The following is a 21,136-nucleotide window of genomic DNA, read 5'->3' as shown; positions in this document are numbered from 1 at the left end:
TTCTTTTATTCGCATAGCTGTCCCCGGAACAACTCTCATCATCCGTTTCATCATCATTGTCACATGATACAGAGAAATTAAACGATGGATCAATGTCTTGAGGAACAGTCATCGTCACTGATTCCTTCTACAAGCCGGTATATTTCACTCCATAATTCACATTGCATAGCTTATTTCTAAAGCAGTATCTACAGAATCCTGAGTGATATCATCTCTATTACCCTCTAATGCCTCGTCTTGACTACAACCATCAATTGCGTCTTGTACGATATTTGTACGTAGGTAACTGGACATAGATCGGTGCTTGTTCAATGGCTCGGATTTTAAACCTTTCAATAATATACTTGAAACAGTAGTCTTTCTCAGTTTGCGTGTAAATAATTCTACTGGCATTAGCCAGAAGTGGATCTAGACGGTAAAACTCAGGAAGAGGGGGAGTCAGAACCCAGACTATGATAGGTATATCATGTTTACTAAAAACTTTCAAAAATATCTAAATACTAGCTTAAATCAATTTTGTCACTCAAAAACTGGGGTGCCTAGGTCCCCGTTCCCAGCCTAGATCCGCCACTGGCATTAAGTTTTCTTTCAGTAAACTTGACTTCTCGAAGGCAGGCTCTTCAAGATGTTTGGAACACGAGTGATTTTATTTGGTACATTTTTTTCCATTGATTTTCTTGGGCCATAATTTATATCGATCTAGTGATTTCTCACGACTTAGAAACGTAAGAAAAGATACTTTACGTCCTCAGTTTCAATTGCACAAGAATTACAATCGAAAAGACAGCAGGTGTTAAGCATTTCTACTTCACTTCACACACACAGCACGCGCTGTACTAACACGTGTTTTCTACTTCACACTAGTGTTTCTTTCAGAAAAAAAATCCGGGGGGGGGGCACTTAGTATTCGGAGAGGCACATTATTTTTACACAGTACTATTATATTTATTACAATATAGACGTATTATTTTGGTCTCCTCCGGGGGAATCTCTCAGAGCTCCGGGAGACAGTGCCACCCTAAAAACATGTCTGGAAGAAACACTGTTTCGCACAACAAACGTAATTACTGCTCTCTCTCTCTCTATTCTTTTTTATACTAATGCTATAGGAAAACCAACTAACAAAAACTTCCCTCAAGAATTCAACACAGCAAGACTGCTAACAAATCCAAAACACAATCTATTAAATCCAATGCACTATTAAAGGTTTATCAGCTGCGTACAAGGGAGTGGTTGCTGACTCACATTGAGTTTCTCACGTATCCCACCCATGACGTCACAATTTACGATTCATCAAAAACAAATGCCTGTAGAAGCTGAACGAGACGGCCAATCAAGATATAAAAAAATACGGGTCTCTTATTTTTTGTTTCTCTTTCTATTGCACCAAACTTGTTTTTAACTCGAACTGCTCCTTTAAGTTCCGATGTTCGTACTGTGTGTGGTCTTCTTTCGTTTAGTCGTAGGATCGAGCCGAAGGCACGTGAGACCCCATCTGCTTTATTATTTTCGCTCTCTACATAGGTAATACGTACAATAATTATTCAACAAGTACACAAGATGAGCAATTGGCAAAAGGTAAAAGACACGACAAACTTTGCGTTGAAAGCAGTAAATAACTGCCATATTATCACTGTATATATGAACCTTATTTCGAAAATACAACAATGCTGCAAATGCAGCTGCAAGAAATTCAGTGACAAAAATTGGAAGTGGACTAATATTGGTCCATTAGAAAACAATTTCACCAATATCTACAATCGCAATCGATGTGGGAGTTTCGTCGACATGACAAGAGAAAGGAAAGTCGTGAACCTGCCAGATCGGTTGCGCTCGAGATTGAACAGCAAGTAACACAGCACAAATAAAATGAAGATATTTACGATGAATCACAGAGAATGCAATCGGATAGGTGAGATTAGTGACCGGAGCACACCACGTTATATATCCCGTTAAAACCTACCTTGCTCGTCTTGAGCGATAAAGTAGCGAGAGTGGACATGAGCGGACTATATTGAGGTAACGCTCATCAATGGTAAATGAGTTATTGTCCAAATCAACCCAAATACAACAACCTCTTGGCGGGATAAAGCACATATTGCTGAATATTAATAGCCCATGTAGTATCAGTTCCAGTATCAAGAAAGCTCTGGATAGTGCAGTAAATGATTTTTTTTAACTAATTTGCAGCTTCTGAGGGGTTTTGAAAATCTTCCCTGGTGATTTGCCTATCCTGTGCAACGCTATTACGGCCACACGATTTTCATACTTGTTCCATTGCCTCTCGAACAGTAGCTTAACGCAAAAATGTCGGGCCCACCCGCAGGATTATTTTTGGGTCCCCCTTCCCTTGCCAATTAACTTCCCACTATATTGTTCCCTGTAGAAGACAATGGTTAATACATCTACGGAATATAATAAAATCACAGTTAAAATTAATACTCACCGAAAAAGGCAAAAATTATTTTCCCTTGACCTTCGAGTACTAACTAGTAAGATGATTTTTTAAACTGATGCTAGAATGGATGAATTTTCACGCAGAGCAGATTTTTCTTTTCTAAAGTAAGTAATGTTGTTCAGGGAAATGGATATTCCGTATTCAGCTCACTTTTTGTAGCCTAAAGTTCTTGGTATTTGCTTCGCGGTGGGCCCCCAAACTCTTCGCCCCACAGCCCCGCACTGCAAACCCTGCGGGCTCCACAGTTACGCCATTGCTCTTGAACATTTACAAGTGACACCTTTACACTTCTTCAGCTTATCCAGCAATGACTCATACTTAACGATTCCGCGTTTGACGTCACTCGCTTGTACGGGTGAAAGTACAGTCACCCTCAAAGCTGGAACAGTATTTATGGTAAAACTACGTATAACCACATGTAACTGAATAACGCTGATTCCTTGCTGGATTACTAATGCGTGAACATTTACACAAAATTATTTATCAATAGAAGGATAATTTTGCCGAAAATTCAAATGAAACAAAGACACAAGAATGAGAGACAATATCAAAATAGAAACTACTAATATAATACTATAATACTATAACTGTATACACTTAGTAAATTAGAATTAATAGAAATATTGTAAGGATACACAATGATATAGACTTCTTTGTGATTCCAGTTCAACTGTGTTCTCCTTCTGTTTTTAATTTAGTAAAATGAGTGAATCTCTTGATGGTGCAACAAAAATTAGGGATGTCTGAATGCCCTAATTCTAAACTCATTGATTATTATAATCATTGGTTACTCAGGAAATTAAAAAAAAAAGAAAACTAAAGATTATTTTACAAAAAAAAGAAAAAGAAAGAAAAGAAACGCATCCAGTTTGCTGTTGCTTCTGCTCTACATTGCCCGACTCGTCAGAAAACAATTTTTAATTTTCTCACCCTCCAAGCCCGTATCCACGGGGGCAACGGAGAGTCTGTCTCCTAAATCTTTACTGCTCCCCCTAAAATTTTCACGGTAGGTTTGCAAATGAACTGTAATATGGTGATGAATTATAATATGGTTGGATCGGGCGCTCCCTAACTTCAACCGCCCCCTCAACATTTTTGGGCTGGCTATGGGAATGTCTCCATCTGTTAGCGTGGATGTGAACTTTCAGTAGCCAATCAGGCCTTTGAATAGCGGAAGGATATAAATGGCAGTATATATAAAAGAATAGAAATAAGAGAATATGAAGATAATCCCAAATGATTCCCAGACAACTCTATTAGAAAGGCACCAACTCACTGGTTACAATTTTATTCTTATTTATTTTATTTATTATTTTTTAGTTTTCTTTATTTTTCTCTCTTTATTTATTTATTTATTTATTGTCTAACGGTGAGTAACATCAGTGGTGCCCACCCCCTCATGTCCATGACGCACCCCCCCTCAATTGTCTATCCGTAGGTGTTCTTCCATGAAAAAGAAATCTTTTCGATTAATTTTACCCCCCCTCAAACATATTTATATGGATTTTTAACCCCCCAAATATTTCAATGACGCAATTTGCGTCATAGCCCCCCTTGTGGGCACCCCTGGTAACATATTCCTTTACGCACATAATATTTGCAAAAGCAAACATGAAAGGTAGACCTACTTTCTGAGACAGGAATTGAAATCAGTTTCTGGCGCAGTATCATTCTTCATGCTAATTACAGAAGCTGAATTACGCGACTGTTTCTAAGAAACAGTTAAAATCTTAAAACTATTATTGGCTGGCATCATTGTGTAATACATTGTCACATATTGATTTTTTAACTCTGAAAAGTTTTTTTTTTTAAGAAACAAACTAAAGTATCTGTAAATCTGATATATATTTTAAATATTTTTTCTTTTTTTTCTTTTCTGTTGTTGTTTCCTATATACCGTACTTTATTACGTTGTTCCAACGTAAAATAAACATAGCTCTGTATCGGAAACATTTATAAATAAATAAATAAAATCGTTGTTAACTGTACTGGCGACTATGTCAGAAGCAGGGAAGTGTTTCTCGACGGTGAACATAATTAGAACTTTTCTAAAGGATAACCATGAAGTTTGAAATATAAACATTATCTCATGACAATATTTTTGGTGGTGCAAGAGATTGGTGGTTCAATCCCACGCCATATAAGTTTATATTGCACAATATTGTGTTTGTGAGTTTTCTCGGAGTTCTAAAGATTTAATTCAACACTAATATCGCTCGTTTTCTTATTATTTTTAAATATCACCCCATACGTGACATTCGAGTGGTGTAAGGGGTGACTTATCCCAGTATTTTTTCGCAGACTGTAAGTCACATTTGTGTGTCCACCTGTTTTAAAATATACGGAAGCTTGCTCCAGTATGGGACACCTAAGCATTTTTCTATTTGCTTAAAAAGCCATTCAACAAATCGATACAAGAAAACTCACTAACAATAATCACATCATTAATAATGATATAGTATAACAAGTATCAGGATGTGCCATATGCTTATTATGTATATGTGGCTATGCACATGTAATGTTGCACCTGTTTGGAATATTACATAATATACGTGTTATATATGGTCAACTTATATATTGTCAAGTATGTTTACTTTTGCACAATAAATGTAAATCAAGTATAACAAGAACATTTTATTATAAGATTTGAACATTAAATTTTTCGATTTTCTAAAATGCTTAAAATGGGGTTGGTGAAAACTGTTCCCTGTACCGGACAGATTACTATAAATAACAAACCGAGGAATGATTGTGAATATGCAAGCAAATGTTATGATGTAGTTGTCAAATACAATTTATTTGATATGTTAATAATATTACATTATCCAGTTCTTAAAATGTTAGCTGACAAGATGTGCTATATTAGTACTTTCAGTCTAAAAGTATGAAAAATGAGAAGATTTTTAAAAAAGCAACATAAAATAGTGCTTCACCGCAATAATGCTTCTCTCCCTCCTAAATTTTACACAAAAGTGACTATTGTTATAACCGTTTGTACAAGCAACATATTTTTAACTTCTGCAATAATAACAAAAATAAGACTACAATAACAATAATGTGTAGGAAATTAAAGCCAAAAAGATATTTCAAATTAAGTGCTTCATCTCAGTAAGCTCACTGCTTACAATTTTCACAAATGAGGTAATCAATATTTTCACTGTCGACACACGTAACATGTGACCACACTCGACAACTGCAGCTCTGTACCCAATCCTCACCAAAACATTCTCCACAAATAAGACACCCCGTGAGAGTATTTTCCTCTGTTTTCTCCAGCAGCTCTCCGAACACTACAATTCCCACTAACACACTATCCACAGCTTTCTTCATACATTCTTCACCTCATTTCCCTTTCTTGTACGTAGCCATCTTTATACAAAGTAACTAGAAATAAATTCCACTCTAAATTTCTTCTCAACTAAGACTAATTAGGTATTTTTTTCTGTCCGGTACTGGGACCACACGATCTATTAGATAAAAAATATTAACAACTAAAGACTATGGAAATTTTAGTTTATGCTTCCACACTGTACGCTTCTTTAATTATTAAGGATTATTGTGAGAGTAAGATAAATTTACTTCATTTACCTTAGGAAGGTGAAAATCTTTTGTAAAATTTATATACGTAATGCAAGACAGCAGTGAGGATCAATTTTCAGTGATTTACTTCAGATTGGCGAGCACGACAGACAAGTGGCGCCAAACACTTACCCTGTTCATAAATGCTACAGATGCATGTAGAACAGATACTGCTCTCTAACGCCGGAATGCTAAAACTATTACTTTCCAGTATTGAGAACAGTCCGGTAATGGGGCAAGCTCCGCTATGAGTTGACACACAGAGTTCCAAAGACTAGAATATACAGACCGCAAACTCAGCGAAAAACTGGAAACTTGGCGACAGTAGCGCCTCTAACATACAACGACGGAACTAACCAGTCGATCTGAAGTCACGTGGAAATTTCGAAAGTAACCATAGAGTAGATTATTTTTCTTATTATTTTATTTTTCCATTTTGTTATACAATCGTAATATTGGATAATAGTATTTCGATTATTTTAAGGTTAAACGGTTTAATTTCACTGTTATATCTGATAACTGGAGAGAATAATCGAGTGTATGTCACATTAAATATACGTTATACAGGATGAAATCAGTTATTTCCTCCATTTAGTATGTAAATCTATCAGTGGTGTTTTGTTTTGTAATCTCTCCTTTCAAAGTGAACTCTTTTAAACGGAAGAAAAGTCTATTAATGTAAAAAGGCTGGAAAGGAACATTAAGTCCAGAGACAGTACAAGAAAAAGTGAACATTAGCTTATCTGATCTTTCTGCACTACATCTAACACTGAGATGCGAAGCAGACGAAAACAATCCGCCGGTTACTATGACAACCCATGGCGTCACGTTCCAAGACCGATGACAGCGCCATCCACACACTACGATACTGATCCCGCCCACCGGGAGCGTTGATTGGATCTTTAGCTGTGCAGATGATCCAAACTTATTTCAATAGCGCATATAGGAGGTTGATCGTCTGTATGTATTCTAGTCTGTGCCGAGTTCCGTCTTCCTAGCACAAGGGACTCGTGAGATACTTTATTTCTAGCATAAATTTTTAACTCCTCTCCCCAGTTGGGATACACATTAAAGAATTTTAAGTAGTCTCTTACAGGCTTTCGTTTCTTCTATACAGTTACTTACAACTATGCACAGTGAATGCTGTTGATTTATAAACCGGACAAACATCCAAAAAAGGAACATTCATTTATTTTTATACATCAAGATTTACTAGTTTTCTCATTCTACATTATCATTCAAATTTAAAAGGCAATAAACAACTTAACATACCAATCATGATACACAGAGTTGTATACTCGGGGTTGCCTTATATTTCCTGTAAAGTATGGTAATCAACTTTATATCTCCCAGTATACCTATAATGAGACAATGAAGTCATGGTATGAGTACATGAAACCACGTTATGTGTTGTGCAAAAGACTATTATCTTGTGCTAATATTATTTTAAAAATACCATATCTTTCAGCTCCTTTACCAGAGGAAAGTAAAGGTGGTGGATTTTTGACAAATTTATTAGGGTAAGTTGTGTTACTTAATACTTTTATCTTCATCGACACCATTTTGATGAAATGATTAAATACTTGTGTGTGTTCGCCATAACACTTACTGACTCGTCCTTTGATGCGAGCAGTCCCGGGTTAGATCCCCTGTGGGGCCACTCAGTCGAAAAAGTGTAAAAAGCTTTTTCAGGCCAGTCATCCTGAATGAGGTTTTCCTGGGTTTTCCTCATTCACACCAGGCAAATACCGGGGATGGTACTTAACATACAGGTCCCAGGCCGATTCCTTCCTTCCTTTCTCAATCGTTTCTTGCACCACACTTTCAATATAATTTACGCTGTAGTTATAGTCTACCTCTAGCATTAACATTTGGCAAGACAGATAAGCAGATAAGAATACCGCTCCAGCATGAACAACAGTATGGGTATTCAAATTTAGAACTCTTTCACCTTAAAGTTCCACATCGCTTAGGCATATGCCCTTTAGGCTAAGTTATAGTCTACCTCTAGCATCAACATTTGGCAAGACAGATAAGCAGATAAGAATACCGCTCCAGCATGAACAACAGTATGGGTATTCAAATTTAGAACTCTTTCACCTTAAAGTTCCACATCGCTTAGGCATATGCCCTTTAGGCTAAGTTATAGTCTACCTCTAGCATCAACATTTGGCAAGACAGATAAGCAGATAAGAATACCGCTCCAGCATGAACAACAGTATGGGTATTCAAATTTAGAACTCTTTCACCTTAAAGTTCCACATCGCTTAGGCATATGCCCTTTAGGCTAAGTTATAGTCTACCTCTAGCATCAACATTTGGCAAGACAGATAAGCAGATAAGAATACCGCTCCAGCATGAACAACAGTATGGGTATTCAAATTTAGAACTCTTTCACCTTAAAGTTCCACATCGCTTAGGCATATGCCTTTTAGGCTAAGTTAGACGATGAGTAAAGCAAGTGAATGATGATGGAAGAATTGGTGGAATGAGAAAACAGAAGGAAACGGAAGTAATTCCCCCTAGAAAACCCACGGACACGATGTTGTCCACCTGAAACTTACTTCGCCAGGGATCGCACTCACCAGAGGTAACAGTTCTACCACTAAGCCACCATGGCCCCAAAATATTCACGTTCAGAGAACAATTAAGTGACCAATCACATTGTAATGGTGCGGTGGTAAAATACTTCTCTCTGACAACCGTCAGAGGTTAATACTGCGTAAGTGAGGAGTATTTTGTGCAGTTGATGAAGTATACGTGGTAATATTATCTTAGTTTCAAACATAAACTAAATCCGCAGTTGAGGCTAAGGCGGAATGGTTTTACTACTATACGGATACTCCATAAAAAAGCGAAATGTTTTCGTGTGAAACACAAGTGACAAATGTTGTGTGCATATCTGTTCGCCAAACAGGTTCAAGTACTTATAATAGTACGAATCCAGTGTTTCTATAACGGTCGATGTACTATCTGTCAAACAAATTGATGCATGTTTTCCGCGGGATAATATCTTGCTGCTTGCTGCTCTGAAAATAAAATACTACATATCATTTCGCCAGTAGCTTCCTATTTGATGATCAGTTAAAATAGTATTCCTGGATATCGTAGTGAAAAAACTTTATTTGTTTCTTCATGTATTGTACGAAAAAAATAAAGAGTAGACGCAATAAAAACGAAAAAAGGAAAAAATAGAATGCGATAACTGCTTGGACTCTTTCCACAAATCACTCAATTTATCGCTTTCCTTCTAAACAGGTATTGATGACGTAATAGGTAACAACATAAAATCAAGTTCTTGGAGCACTGAGATTGATTCCCGCTGAAGACATGCTTTATTTTCTTTAAAATAATGGAAGTTCTTTTTAATTATCCAGTTACACGAAAAAAGGAAATTATGTAGAAACACAACATTTCATATTGCTATTCACGTTGTAGCGAAGAAATATTATCATTTCTTGCAGTTCAAATCGTGGACAGTAAGTTAGTGAATTTCCTTTTATTTTCGGTCTTTTTATAAACAATGTCCAGTGTGTTGTCGGCGGCCAAGCTCTACACTGTAGATCTTAAAGTCGCAAGTTTCTGACAAACTCAGTGTATTTAATATTATTACTAGAACGACAAAATAAGAATGAAAAAAGCTACATAGTCGAAGCTATTGATAATAATAGAAGAGATATACTTTATATCACATGTTTCTTAGGGTTACACATGAATGTAAAAATAGGCTATTATTACATTTATGGATTGACAGATAGGACTAGTAAAACAAGAAATGGAGCATAAATATTTGTTAGCTGGTAGCAGTAATGAATTTTGTTTCGCCTTTCTTCTAGATAAGTTGAGTTGATTTTGAGTTTAATGTCCCTTTCAGCAGCGACGCTATATGAGACGGGACATACTGATTACCGTTGAATTCGAACCACATGAGGTCCCGCCGGGAATCGAACCGGGTCTTCTTCTAGATATGAAGCTGAGGTGACACCTTGAATAAAATCGTTTTTGTAACTAGAGTTGTAAGTTCGATCACTATTTGTAATTTGTGTCGTTCCTTTAATGCTTTATGAATTTTGCATGTAGAGTTAAAGCTAATAATAACATATTGGCGAAATTACGAGTAAAATTTGAAGACCGAGTCAGTTCTGTAAATTCGGACACGGTTCGAATTATCAAATCCAGAGTAATGTGTGTATGTCCCTTAAACAAATAAATAAGTTTCTCTGCTCTGGCTATCGTCCCTCGTAGAGTATTCCATATGAAAATAGTCTGAAGATCTTGTGTTCCAAGGATCGATTTCCGCGCTCGCCGAATCGTTTTTATTTCTTTAGCACAAGTAGAAAAGGCCAAAAAAGAAAACAAATCGAGACACATAAAGTCTTGAGCTAACAAGGAAAAAGCAGACTTTAGTAAATGGACTTCGGGACCATCTTTCACGAGGTAGTAGTGCACATTTAAAGTGTTAATATTACATACTAAGAGAGGCAGTAGCCAAAGAATAGCGGGGGAAAAGCGTCTTAAAGTTTCCGACTCGCCACAGGTATGATACAACTAGTAAGTTACCAAGTGATGGTGTGGCAGAGTAAGGAGTATCTACGTCTTACGTGCAAATTGCTCTGGGTTCGATTCCTGCTGGGGGCATTTTTGTTCTTTATTTGCTTTAACCAATAAAGTAACCATTTTTAACTACAAATAAAATATTAAGTCACTATATATTTATAATGAATAAAATAATAAAAATGTTCAAATCAGTTGTAAACCCTTTCAATGTTCCTTGTTAACTAGAAACAGACTAACCTACACCGTGCATATATTAATATCATGAGTTATATTATTGTTACTACAGTCATTGTGTAAAAAATATTATTGACGCTTCGTGTCTATATCTATATACACTGTGCGAATTACAAAAGGGATGAGGGGGGAAATTTCCTTTGGTTATAGTATTCATCCAGTATTGCCAAAGGGAATTTCCCCCTCATAAGACAACGACTCAACTGCTGGAATCAAACATGCACGTCCCTCAAAGAAAACTATTCTAACACAAGGCAAGGCGTCTAGAATGGCCTCAGTTGCATGCGAATACTCCCCAAACATATAGGAATCTATTCATCAGGTCCGACGAGAGGGTATTCCGTTCACGGAAGAGTAATACTATACCGATCACGTGGAACACGATATCACTTGGAGCACGTAGTTCGAACTTTGCACTCTGACCGAGTCTCAGCTTAATTTTCGGGTTATATCATAGTTGCAGGTCCTGATGAGCTAGTGCCTGTTCCTAGGAGGATGACTAGTGCCAACTATATTCAATTATTAGAGAACACTCTACTGCCATCCCTTCATACACATTTTCCAGACAGAAGGAATTCATTTTTATGCACGGCAATAGTGCTGTTCATGCCTCAATATAGACGACAGAATGGTTGGATGATCATCCTGAACTGATCTTTGTAGACTGGCCTCCCAAATCTCCTGATCTTAACACCACAGAACACCTTTGGGGTTCTATGGTTCAAGATTGGGAAATATGTCGACAAGACTGGGACCAGAAACTTCTTCAGGGTCACATGATGAAATTGAGTGATCATTTACGAGAGCACCTGGCAATGTGTTCCAATCTGGTAGTCAATATGAGGAAACATCTGACTGATGTCATTACCTCAAACATTGATTATACCAAGTTTTAATGTCTCCACCAAACATGTCGTTACTTCTATACTTCTTTTCGTTTTCGGGATAGTCATAGGGGCACAGTGGATCAGTCATAGAGCGCTCACCACTGGTTCCAAGGGTTCCGTCATATGAGTTTGTGGTACACAACACCGTGCTCGTGGGTTTTCTCAGGGTTCTCCCGTTTCTTCCCACGTTATATATTCCACCAATTCTGTCATAAATTATTTACATAATCCTTCATCGCCTCTGTACCTTACCCAGCACAACTTTGAAGAACTAAAGTTTGCTACTGTAGTCATATGCGACAATTTTAATTCGTTCATTTTTTTCTTTATGTTGTTTCTTTTAAAGCTCTCAGGCAAATTAAATTCTGGGTTATGCTTATTATAATAAATTCCACTAGAAATTCTGGTAAGAGGGAAGAAATATCTTTCGTTGATTTTTTAAATATAGAAAACAATTTTTTACTTATTTGCCATTCATGTGTTGTTTTGATATTTTAATAGTTAAGTAACTATTGCCTCAATATATCAAAGAGGGAAGTTTTAACTTATTTCATTATTTTCTGTTGATGTTTCTAAACGAGATAGAAAAGTTGTCTCTCACGCTCAAACAAATTCAAAGATTTTACTTTTATTTAATGTATTTTTATATTTTATATCTATTTTTAATAAGATTGAGCGCAATCCTCTTGTTTTCGAACAGAACAAACCTATTATAGTTTCTTCTTTTATTTACACTCCATTCCTAGACACAGACAGCACATCTTTCTTCCATTTTTATTGTTTCTTTAAACAAGTCACGTAATTGCCCATACCTTTGGTTAGGTCCTACTTGCTAGCTCTGGACTTCATGTGTCTCTTTTTTGCCTTTTCTACTTCTCCTAAATAAATAAAAATTGTTCGGCGTGCTCAGGAATCGATGCATTGACCACAAGATCTTCAGACTAACGTGCTATCAAATACCATACGAGGGACGATAATCAGATCAGAGAACCTTATTTATTTGTTCAAGAGACATACGCACATTACTCTGGCTTCGTTAGTTCGATCCGTGTCCGAATTTACACAACTGACTCGGTCCTCAAATTTTATTCGTAATTTCGCCAATAACTTATTATTAGCTTTAAAGCTACATGCAAGATTCATAAAGCACTAGAGGATGATACAAATTACAAATAGTAATCGAACTTACAACTCTAGTTACAAAAACGATTTTATTCAAGGTGTCACCTCACCTTCCTATCTAGAAGACAAGAGTTCGATTCCCGGCGGGAGCTTATGCGGTTCGGATTCAACGGTAATCAGTGTGTCCCGTCTCATATAGCATCGCTGCTGAAAGGGACGTTAAACTCAAAATCAACTCAACCTATCTAGAAGAAAGGCGAAACAAAATTCATTACTGCTACCAGCTAACAAATATTTATGCTCCATTCCTTGTTTTCGTAAAATAATAGTTCTATCTGTCAATCCATAAATGTAATAATAGCCTATTTTTACGTTCATGTGTAAACCTAAGAAGCGTGTGACATAAAGTATGTCTCTTCTATTATTACAATAGCTTCGACTATGTGGCTTTTTCCATTCTTATTTTGTCGTTCTAGTAATAATAAATACACTGAGTTTGTCAGAAACTTGCGACTTTAAGATCTACAGTGTAGAGCTTGGCCGACGACAACACAATGGAAATTGCTTATGAAAAGACCGAAACACGTTATTCACTAACTTACTGCCCACGGTTTGAACTGCAAGAAATGATAATATTTCTTCGCTACAACGTGAATACCAATGTGAAATGTTGTGTTTCTACACAAATTCCTTTGTTCATGTGACTGGATAACTAAAAAGAACTTCCATTGTTGTAAAGAAAATAAAACATATGTCTTCAGCGGGAATCGATCTCAGAACTCCATAAACTTGATTCTACGTTGTTACCTATTACGTCATCAATACCTGCTTAGAAGGAAAGCGATAAATTGAGTGATTTGTGGAAAGATTCCAAGCAGTTATCGCATTCTATTTTTTCCTTGTTTCGTTTTTAATGCGTTCTCTCTTTGTGTTTTTCGTATAATGCATGAGAACAAATATATTTTTTTTCGCTACGATGTGCAGGAATACTGTTTTAACTGATCAGTAAATAGGAAGCTACCGGCGAAATGATATGGTATAATATGTAGTATTTTAGTTTCATAGCAACAAGAGGGAAAATACTGCCACGCGGAAAACATGCATAAATTTGTTTGAGAGATAGTACTTAATTGTATCGTATATATTCAGCGATATACGACAGCATCTTTGATTTCATCATCAGTGAGAAACTGTTTTCCGGAAAGAAAAAGCATTGAACTGCATCATACAGTATACTCCACTTACATAATTGCACAGAGTTTGAACCAAGCAGTGAAAAGGTACAGATACAAGCACAAATATTATTGAGTTATAAGCTTTGAACGTGAGACACAAAATTTGGAATTCTGCCAGCTGTGAAAAAAGTGAAATGAAATCTTTAAGTTTTATGTCCCATGGTTTTGCCGGTTAGGCTAAAGTAGACGGTGATGATGAGAGATCAGTGAAATGGTGTAATGAAGAAAGTGGGAAGAAACGGGAAAACCCGGAGGAAACCCACGAACATAGTGTTTGTCCACCACAAAGTCCACACGGCGCGAGCTGAGATCGAACCAGTTACCCCAAGCACCGGAGGTGAACACATTACCACTGAGCCACCGCGCCCCTCTGCCACCTGTGGAAGGCGGTAGTTAAACTTACATTGAAGTCGCACGATCCGGTTGTGACGTAATGTGACGTGCTAATTGTTCCACTTTGCATGCACAACTTTATTGATAAAAAAAAGTGATTTACGTACGTTACGAAACATAGCTGAGCGAGCGTCAGCGTGCAAAGGGTGTTAGAAGTTCCGCAGGGCTCGTTTCATTTCCCCCATGATAATACCACTTCACGCTCGGATGATGCAACTTTGACGTAAATCTAACCTCACCTGCTGTAAAATGCATCACCTGATATTGTGTCTATTTTCCACTTGTTGTGGAAGTTTAAAGACTATATATCCGGAATGTAATTTCCTGCTCTTGATGAAGTCGAGAAAGCTGCCATACATACTTGAATACACTCACGACAATAGAATTTATCCAATTTAGAAAAAACTGATATTACACTATGATCAGTGGTTCAATGTTTATAGCAAATGTTGGTTGATTGATATTTTATTGTTCCTTGCAGCATCGAGGCTATATCAGACATGGATCTACAGATTAACACAGTATCCAAACTGTTTTCTTTTGGGTGATTCTCGTACTTATTTTAAATGTATTGAAAATCAGTGGCGGATCTAACGGGGCCGGGGGGGCCTAGGCCCCCCAGTATTTTGAGTGACGAAAATAGTTTAAGCTAATATGTATATATTTTTAAAGTTTATAGTGAATTCATATTATACCTATCATAGTCTGTTCTGGTATTTACTTTCTAGATCCGTCACTGTTGAAAAAAATACATTTTTTTCTTGATCTTTGTTAAGATACAAAGTGTATTTAGTCAAAATAAACTAATTATTATAATTGTATCATTTTAATGTTTTCTTTTGCAGAAACATCGGCTTTTCAGTTGACCAAATCATGCAAATGGTTAGAGGCCTCCCTATATTTGAAAAACTTGCGAAGGGTTAATATCAAATAGATCATACATGTTTCTAAGTTGTGTATCACGTACTTTTATTAATTTAAAAATAAAAACAAAATAAATTCAGAAACTGTTTCGTTCAATCCCTTCAATATACCATTCAGATATTCCAATTCCCACACTTTACTTCTTACTTTAACAGAAACAATTACTTTCCCGCTGGTACTTTTTTTTAAATAATTCACAAATTTCTCGGTTGCAGTTGCCTCCAGCGATTGTAAAATAACTCTCCTAGACACCTCTTATCACAACTCCTTTAGTTAATGCAATATATGCGCTTCTATTTGTAAAAATTGCAACACCAAAAAGGACTCACATACGGGTAATAAGTATACAGCATTGATTCGTTACATGATTCTGTAGAAACTATTGTAATATCAGAATATTGGTTTGATGATGAGTTATTTACAGCAGAAGTCAGATTGTCCTCATTGAGAACCACAGCAGAATCACAGGCAACGGTTACCAACAGCGTCAGAACATCGACCAGAGACGAAAGATAACAGTAGCAAGTCAATTGCGAGCATCATATATTAATAAAAGCGTACAGCGTCCCGTGGCTGAATGGATAAATCATGGTTCGCTAGCTGAGACGTTCGTGGTTCGAAACTTGTCTCGGAAACTAAAGATTTTTAAAATATTAATCCCCCAGATTTTAAGATCTTTCACTCCCTTAGTAATAATTTAATGGTCTAAAAACAATTCTTCACCTTAATTCGGCAACTATCCAGGCACGTAGCCAAGGGAGGGATCCGGACCCCCCTTCGAGACCAGAAATGAAAAAAAATAAGGAAGGATAAAACGAAATGAAGAAAAGAAGAATCGGCGTTATAAATAAAAACTACAGAAAGCTTTTGGTTACTCTTTCTTATGAGGAGATTAGTATTACTTGTAATACCTTGGGGAGGTCCGTTACCCCCCTCCCCCACATTCAAATAGTAGAATATTTTGTAGTCAGCTGTTATGTGCGTCTTATGTGCGCTTATGTGCGCCGAGTTTCACCTTATGTGCGCACATATTTACACACGAAAATGATGATAGAAAAGCGCACTCCAGGGTAACGCCTGAGTGCAACATTCGAATTCAGACTTCAAATTTCTGTACCAAGTAGTATTCCATATGTGCGCTTATGTGCGCATAAAATTTCCATTTGTGCGCGCACATGGACGAAGAAAATCCGTAGACAAAAATGTACAGAAAATTCATGACTTTCTCTAAATCAAAGAATAACAACTTGAGATTTCTGCAGCAAGTAATACTCCATATGTGCGCCTAAGTGCACATAATATTTTTAGTGTGCGCACAAACAAACGCAAGATGTATCTTATTAAAAATTGTAAATCAGTGAAGTTCAAAGAGCGCACTTAAAGCAATGAAATAAGATAACAACTTCCAACAACATTTGTTCTTTTGTGCGTCATATTTGCCTTTATGTGCGCTCAATATCATTTTCTGTGCGCACATACTAACACATGAAAACGACGATAAAAGTGTACACCATCAGGAAAACGCATAAGTATGATATTGGAATTACGACTTCATGTTTAGTTGTCAAGTAGTATTCCATATGTGCGCTTATGTGCGCATAATATTTCCATTTGTGCGCGCACAGGAACGAAGAAAATCCGTAGACAAAAATGTACAGAAAATTCATGACTTTCTCTAAATCAAAGAATAACAACTTGAGATTTCTGCAGCAAGTAATACTCCATATGTGCGCCTAAGTGCACATAATATTTTTAGTGTGCGCACAAACAAACGCAAGATGTATCGTATTGAAAATTGTAAATCAGTCAAGTTCAAAGAGCGCACTTAAAGCAATGAAATAAGATAACAACTTCCAACAACATTTGTTCTTTTGTGCGTCATATTTGCCTTTATGTGCGCTCAATATCATTTTCTGTGCGCACATACTAACACATGAAAACGACGATAAAAGTGTACACCATCAGGGAAACGCATAAGTATGATATTAGAATTACGACTTCATGTTTAGTTGTCAAGTAGTATTCCATATGTGCGCTTATGTGCGCATAAAATTTCCATTTGAGCGCGCACAGGAACGAAGAAAATCCGTATACCAAAATGTACAGAAAGAAATAAGGAAGCACGTCTTAGTACGTAAGTTCAAACACATCCAATCCACGGAAGTCGCTTCACAAGTAAAAAGTTAGACATCTGTAGGATGTGACCTGAATACACAATACCAAATTCTAATAGGAAGATTTGTCGCAACACCCTCTCGATTCACATGAACTTGACATGATTTAATACACAAGATTCAGAGGTCGTCTGCACCTGGTCAGTTCCTAAAATCTCAAAGTTACGAACAATGCAGGATGCTTGAGGTCCAGTCGTTCCAGTCTGTCTGACGTCTAACAACTTGAATCCAACCCAGCTGAGTCAAGTAGGTTTTATTATTGTGGGTAAAAATAACGCTAAAAGTGGTACTCACAATCTTTTATTGCACCTAACAACTACCACGAATATCCGGTGTCTAGTCTACTCGGGGATCTGGGTTTCAGTATGTTGATCCGGCTTTTGGTTCAAAAGCTTTTAAGGGGTGCCGATAGATGGATAGAACACTCGCAGTAGCTCTAAGATTTTTCAATATGTCGCCAAAAATTAACTTATAATTACTATTATTAACCCTTTCGAGACCAGGCATTTTTTTCGCGTTTTCGTCGACTTTAAGTTAAAGAATGATAACTCAAAGACTATTTACCCGACTGATTTACATTTATAATACAAAGTTCAAGAAACCAAGAAGGTTTATTTTATTTGAAAAATAAAAAGTAACCTTTTCTGGGAGGGGCGATCGGGGCAATTGCTCCTCTGGATCCGCGCCTGGATGAAGCACATTAGTGTATGCAGCTCACCGGTTGCGGAACACTGGGCTTGTGTTGACGACTTCGGAAGCTTCAGAATTGACTAAGCAACATACTGGTATAATTCTAAATAAGTACTAAAGTCATTATCAAAACTCTTTTTAGTAAGAACGTTAATAATTATTCCTGAAATTAGCATATTAATAACATGTGATTTCCTGTCCCCGATCCCCCGCTCGAAAAATGTTTATGATGTAACAGTCAGAGGCGAAGCCAGGATTTCATTTCTGGGAGGGTCCAGGTCCCTTCCAAGAAAATATTTGGCAATGTGTAAACAGAAAACACAGTTTTTTGCTATATTTTAAGGATCCTTGCGAATTCGAGGGGTCCGGGGATCCTGCCCCATTTTGTGGGGGGCAATAAGTAGACTGCATATGCAATTTAATCCTTATTTTAACAACTTTTCAAAGTTTTGAGGATGTCCAGATCCCCCGGACCCTCCCCCTGGCTACGTCATTGGTAACAGTCTTTAGTTCCCCAAAGTTGATTGTCTAAATAAAACATTTCAAATTTCAAGTTAAGTTTATGCTGTACAATTCAGAGTAAAGTTCATCAGACAAAAGAAATAATACATTAGATTATCTTAAGCAAAGTTATTTGGAGGGCTCTACTCCCATATCTTTAAGATTGGGGTGACTCAGTACTCATCATTAACATTGGAGGAATCTCGGGCACCCCCAAGCCCCATGAAGTCGGCGCCTATGCTTTGGCTCAACCATATTTGGCATAGAAACAATCTTCCAAATATCTTAATTAATGTTCACACAGGAGAGGATTAAATACGCGCCAGGTCGGTCTCGTAAGGGTTAAGGCAATAAAAAATATATATATAAATCGCAGAGTCTACTTATCTCATATAAAAAAGCAGCACCTTTGTACGGTAAATTGAAAGTCAAGTGAAATAAGTTGTTACAATTCAAACACAGGAACAACAAAATTTTCGACAGCAATGGGATCTTTATCTTGGAATAACTTATGTTTTTAGACTTATTGTGTAGCAGAGCAGACAACTACAAGACCAGCACTAGCCAATATATATAACTTTCTGAAGAGCGAACTTACGAGTTGCATAAACATACTGCAGAAAGGCGCCAATAACACTGCTCAACAAATTTTCACTTTTTATTTTTTACAGAAACGAAAGTAGCCAATCTTTATAGATTTCGAGGCGCTGAACACGAATATCACACTTAAAATTAGCTGGTAGATCAGGGTTGCCAGTAAATGTGGAATTTACCTTTAAATAATTCATGTTTTTCACATTTATTTTGTTAGGTTTTACTCAGGAACGTATAATTACGTCCCTATTTATCGTTGCGGAATGTGTTATACCTTTTTCTATTCATCGATGACAGTACTTTCTGAAAATTTAACAATCGTTCCGGTAACCGGTACCGTTGGGAAATTATATACCCATATATTCGAAAATATTCCTTTTCTAGAGCAAACTCCGATTTTTATTTTTACTGGCAACCCTGCAATAGTAAAATTATAATTTATATTTGAAAAACAACCTGTCAATATTGGGAATGTTTCCTGCAAATGTCGTCATGATCGAAGCGAGCCGAACTGTGAAAAAAAATATTATCCCTTCTACCGAAATGCCGAAATTTTCCCTACCTGTACAACATGTACATTAAAAATGTAATATTGACTTCCGTATGCCGAACAGAACTATAGGACAATACATTCTGACAATGTAACTATCATTTCGGTATTCTGTACTGGGATGGGGGATTTTATGTACTGAAATATTGCATGAAAAATTCCCTTTCTGCAAAATTCCGTCTTTTTCTGCCTACAGCTGGCAATCCTGCAATAAATAACTGGATAGAATACTGGAAAAGTTATTCTAAGACTGGTAACATTATGTGCCATCAAGAAGACCAAACAGAGAATAAATATTATCCTTTGAACTGAAATACCGCAAATTTCCCCTGTCTACTACATTTTTGTGTTTTCAGTTTACACATTGCCAAATATTTTCTTGGAAGGGACCTGGAACCTCCCAGAAATGAAATCCTGGCTTCGCCTCTGACTGTTACATCATAAACATTTTTCGAGCGGGGGATCGGGGACAGGAAATCACATGTTATTAATATGCTAAGTTCAGGAATAATTATTAACGTTCTTACTAAAAAGAGTTTTGATAATGACTTTAGTACTTATTTAGAATTATACCAGTATGTTGCTTAGTCAATTCTGAAGCTTCCGAAGTCGTCAACACAAGCCCAGTGTTCCGCAACCGGTGAGCGGCATACACTAATGTGCGTCATCCAGGTGCGGATCCAGAGGAGCAATTGCCCCGATCGCCCCTCCCAGAAAAGGTTACTTTTTATTTTTCAAATAAAATAAACCTTCTTGGTTTCTTGAACTTTGTATTATAAATGTAAATCAGTCGGGTAAATAGTCTTTGAGTTATCATTCTTTAACTTAAAGTCGACGAAAACGCGAAAAAAATGCCTGGTCTCGAAAGGGTTAATAATAGTAATTATAAGTTAATTTTTGGCGACATATTGAAAAATCTTAGAGCTACTGCGAGTGTTCTATCCATCTATCGGCACCCCTTAAAAGCTTTTGAACCAAAAGCCGGATCAACATACTGAAACCCAGATCCCCGAGTAGACTAGACACCGGATATTCGTGGTAGTTGTTAGGTGCAATAAAAGATTGTGAGTACCACTTTTAGCGTTATTTTTACCCACAATGATAAAACCTACTTGACTCAGCTGGGTTGGACTCAAGTTGTTAGACGTCAGACAGACTGGAACAACTGGACCTCAAGCATCCTGCATTGTTCGTAACTTTGAGATTTTAGGAACTGACCAGGTGCAGACGGCCTCTGA

The 21,136-nt window shown here is 36.9% G+C and overlaps 1 protein-coding gene across 2 annotated transcripts in view; it reads left to right on the top strand.

The window, feature by feature from the left end:
- Window positions 1-15,432, top strand: part of LOC145681388 (uncharacterized) — a 53,444-nt gene extending 38,012 nt beyond the window's left edge. The window contains exons 4-5 of one of the 2 annotated variants that reach the window (XM_081753039.1): window positions 7,506-7,557; window positions 15,311-15,431. In XM_081753039.1, the coding sequence (XP_081609165.1) occupies window positions 7,506-7,527 (22 nt within the window). In that variant the 3' untranslated portion in view covers window positions 7,528-7,557; window positions 15,311-15,431. Of the gene's footprint in view, window positions 1-7,505; window positions 7,558-15,310 lie in introns of both variants that reach the window. The other variant, XM_081753038.1, reaches the window with a different exon arrangement.
- Window positions 15,433-21,136: the final 5,704 nt, after the last annotated feature.

Source organism: Thermobia domestica, chromosome 3 (genome assembly GCF_964235325.1).
Source record: "Thermobia domestica chromosome 3, izTheDome1.hap1.1, whole genome shotgun sequence".
Lineage (NCBI taxonomy): Eukaryota > Metazoa > Arthropoda > Insecta > Zygentoma > Lepismatidae > Thermobia > Thermobia domestica.
This window is presented reverse-complemented; position numbering and strand designations above follow the sequence as displayed.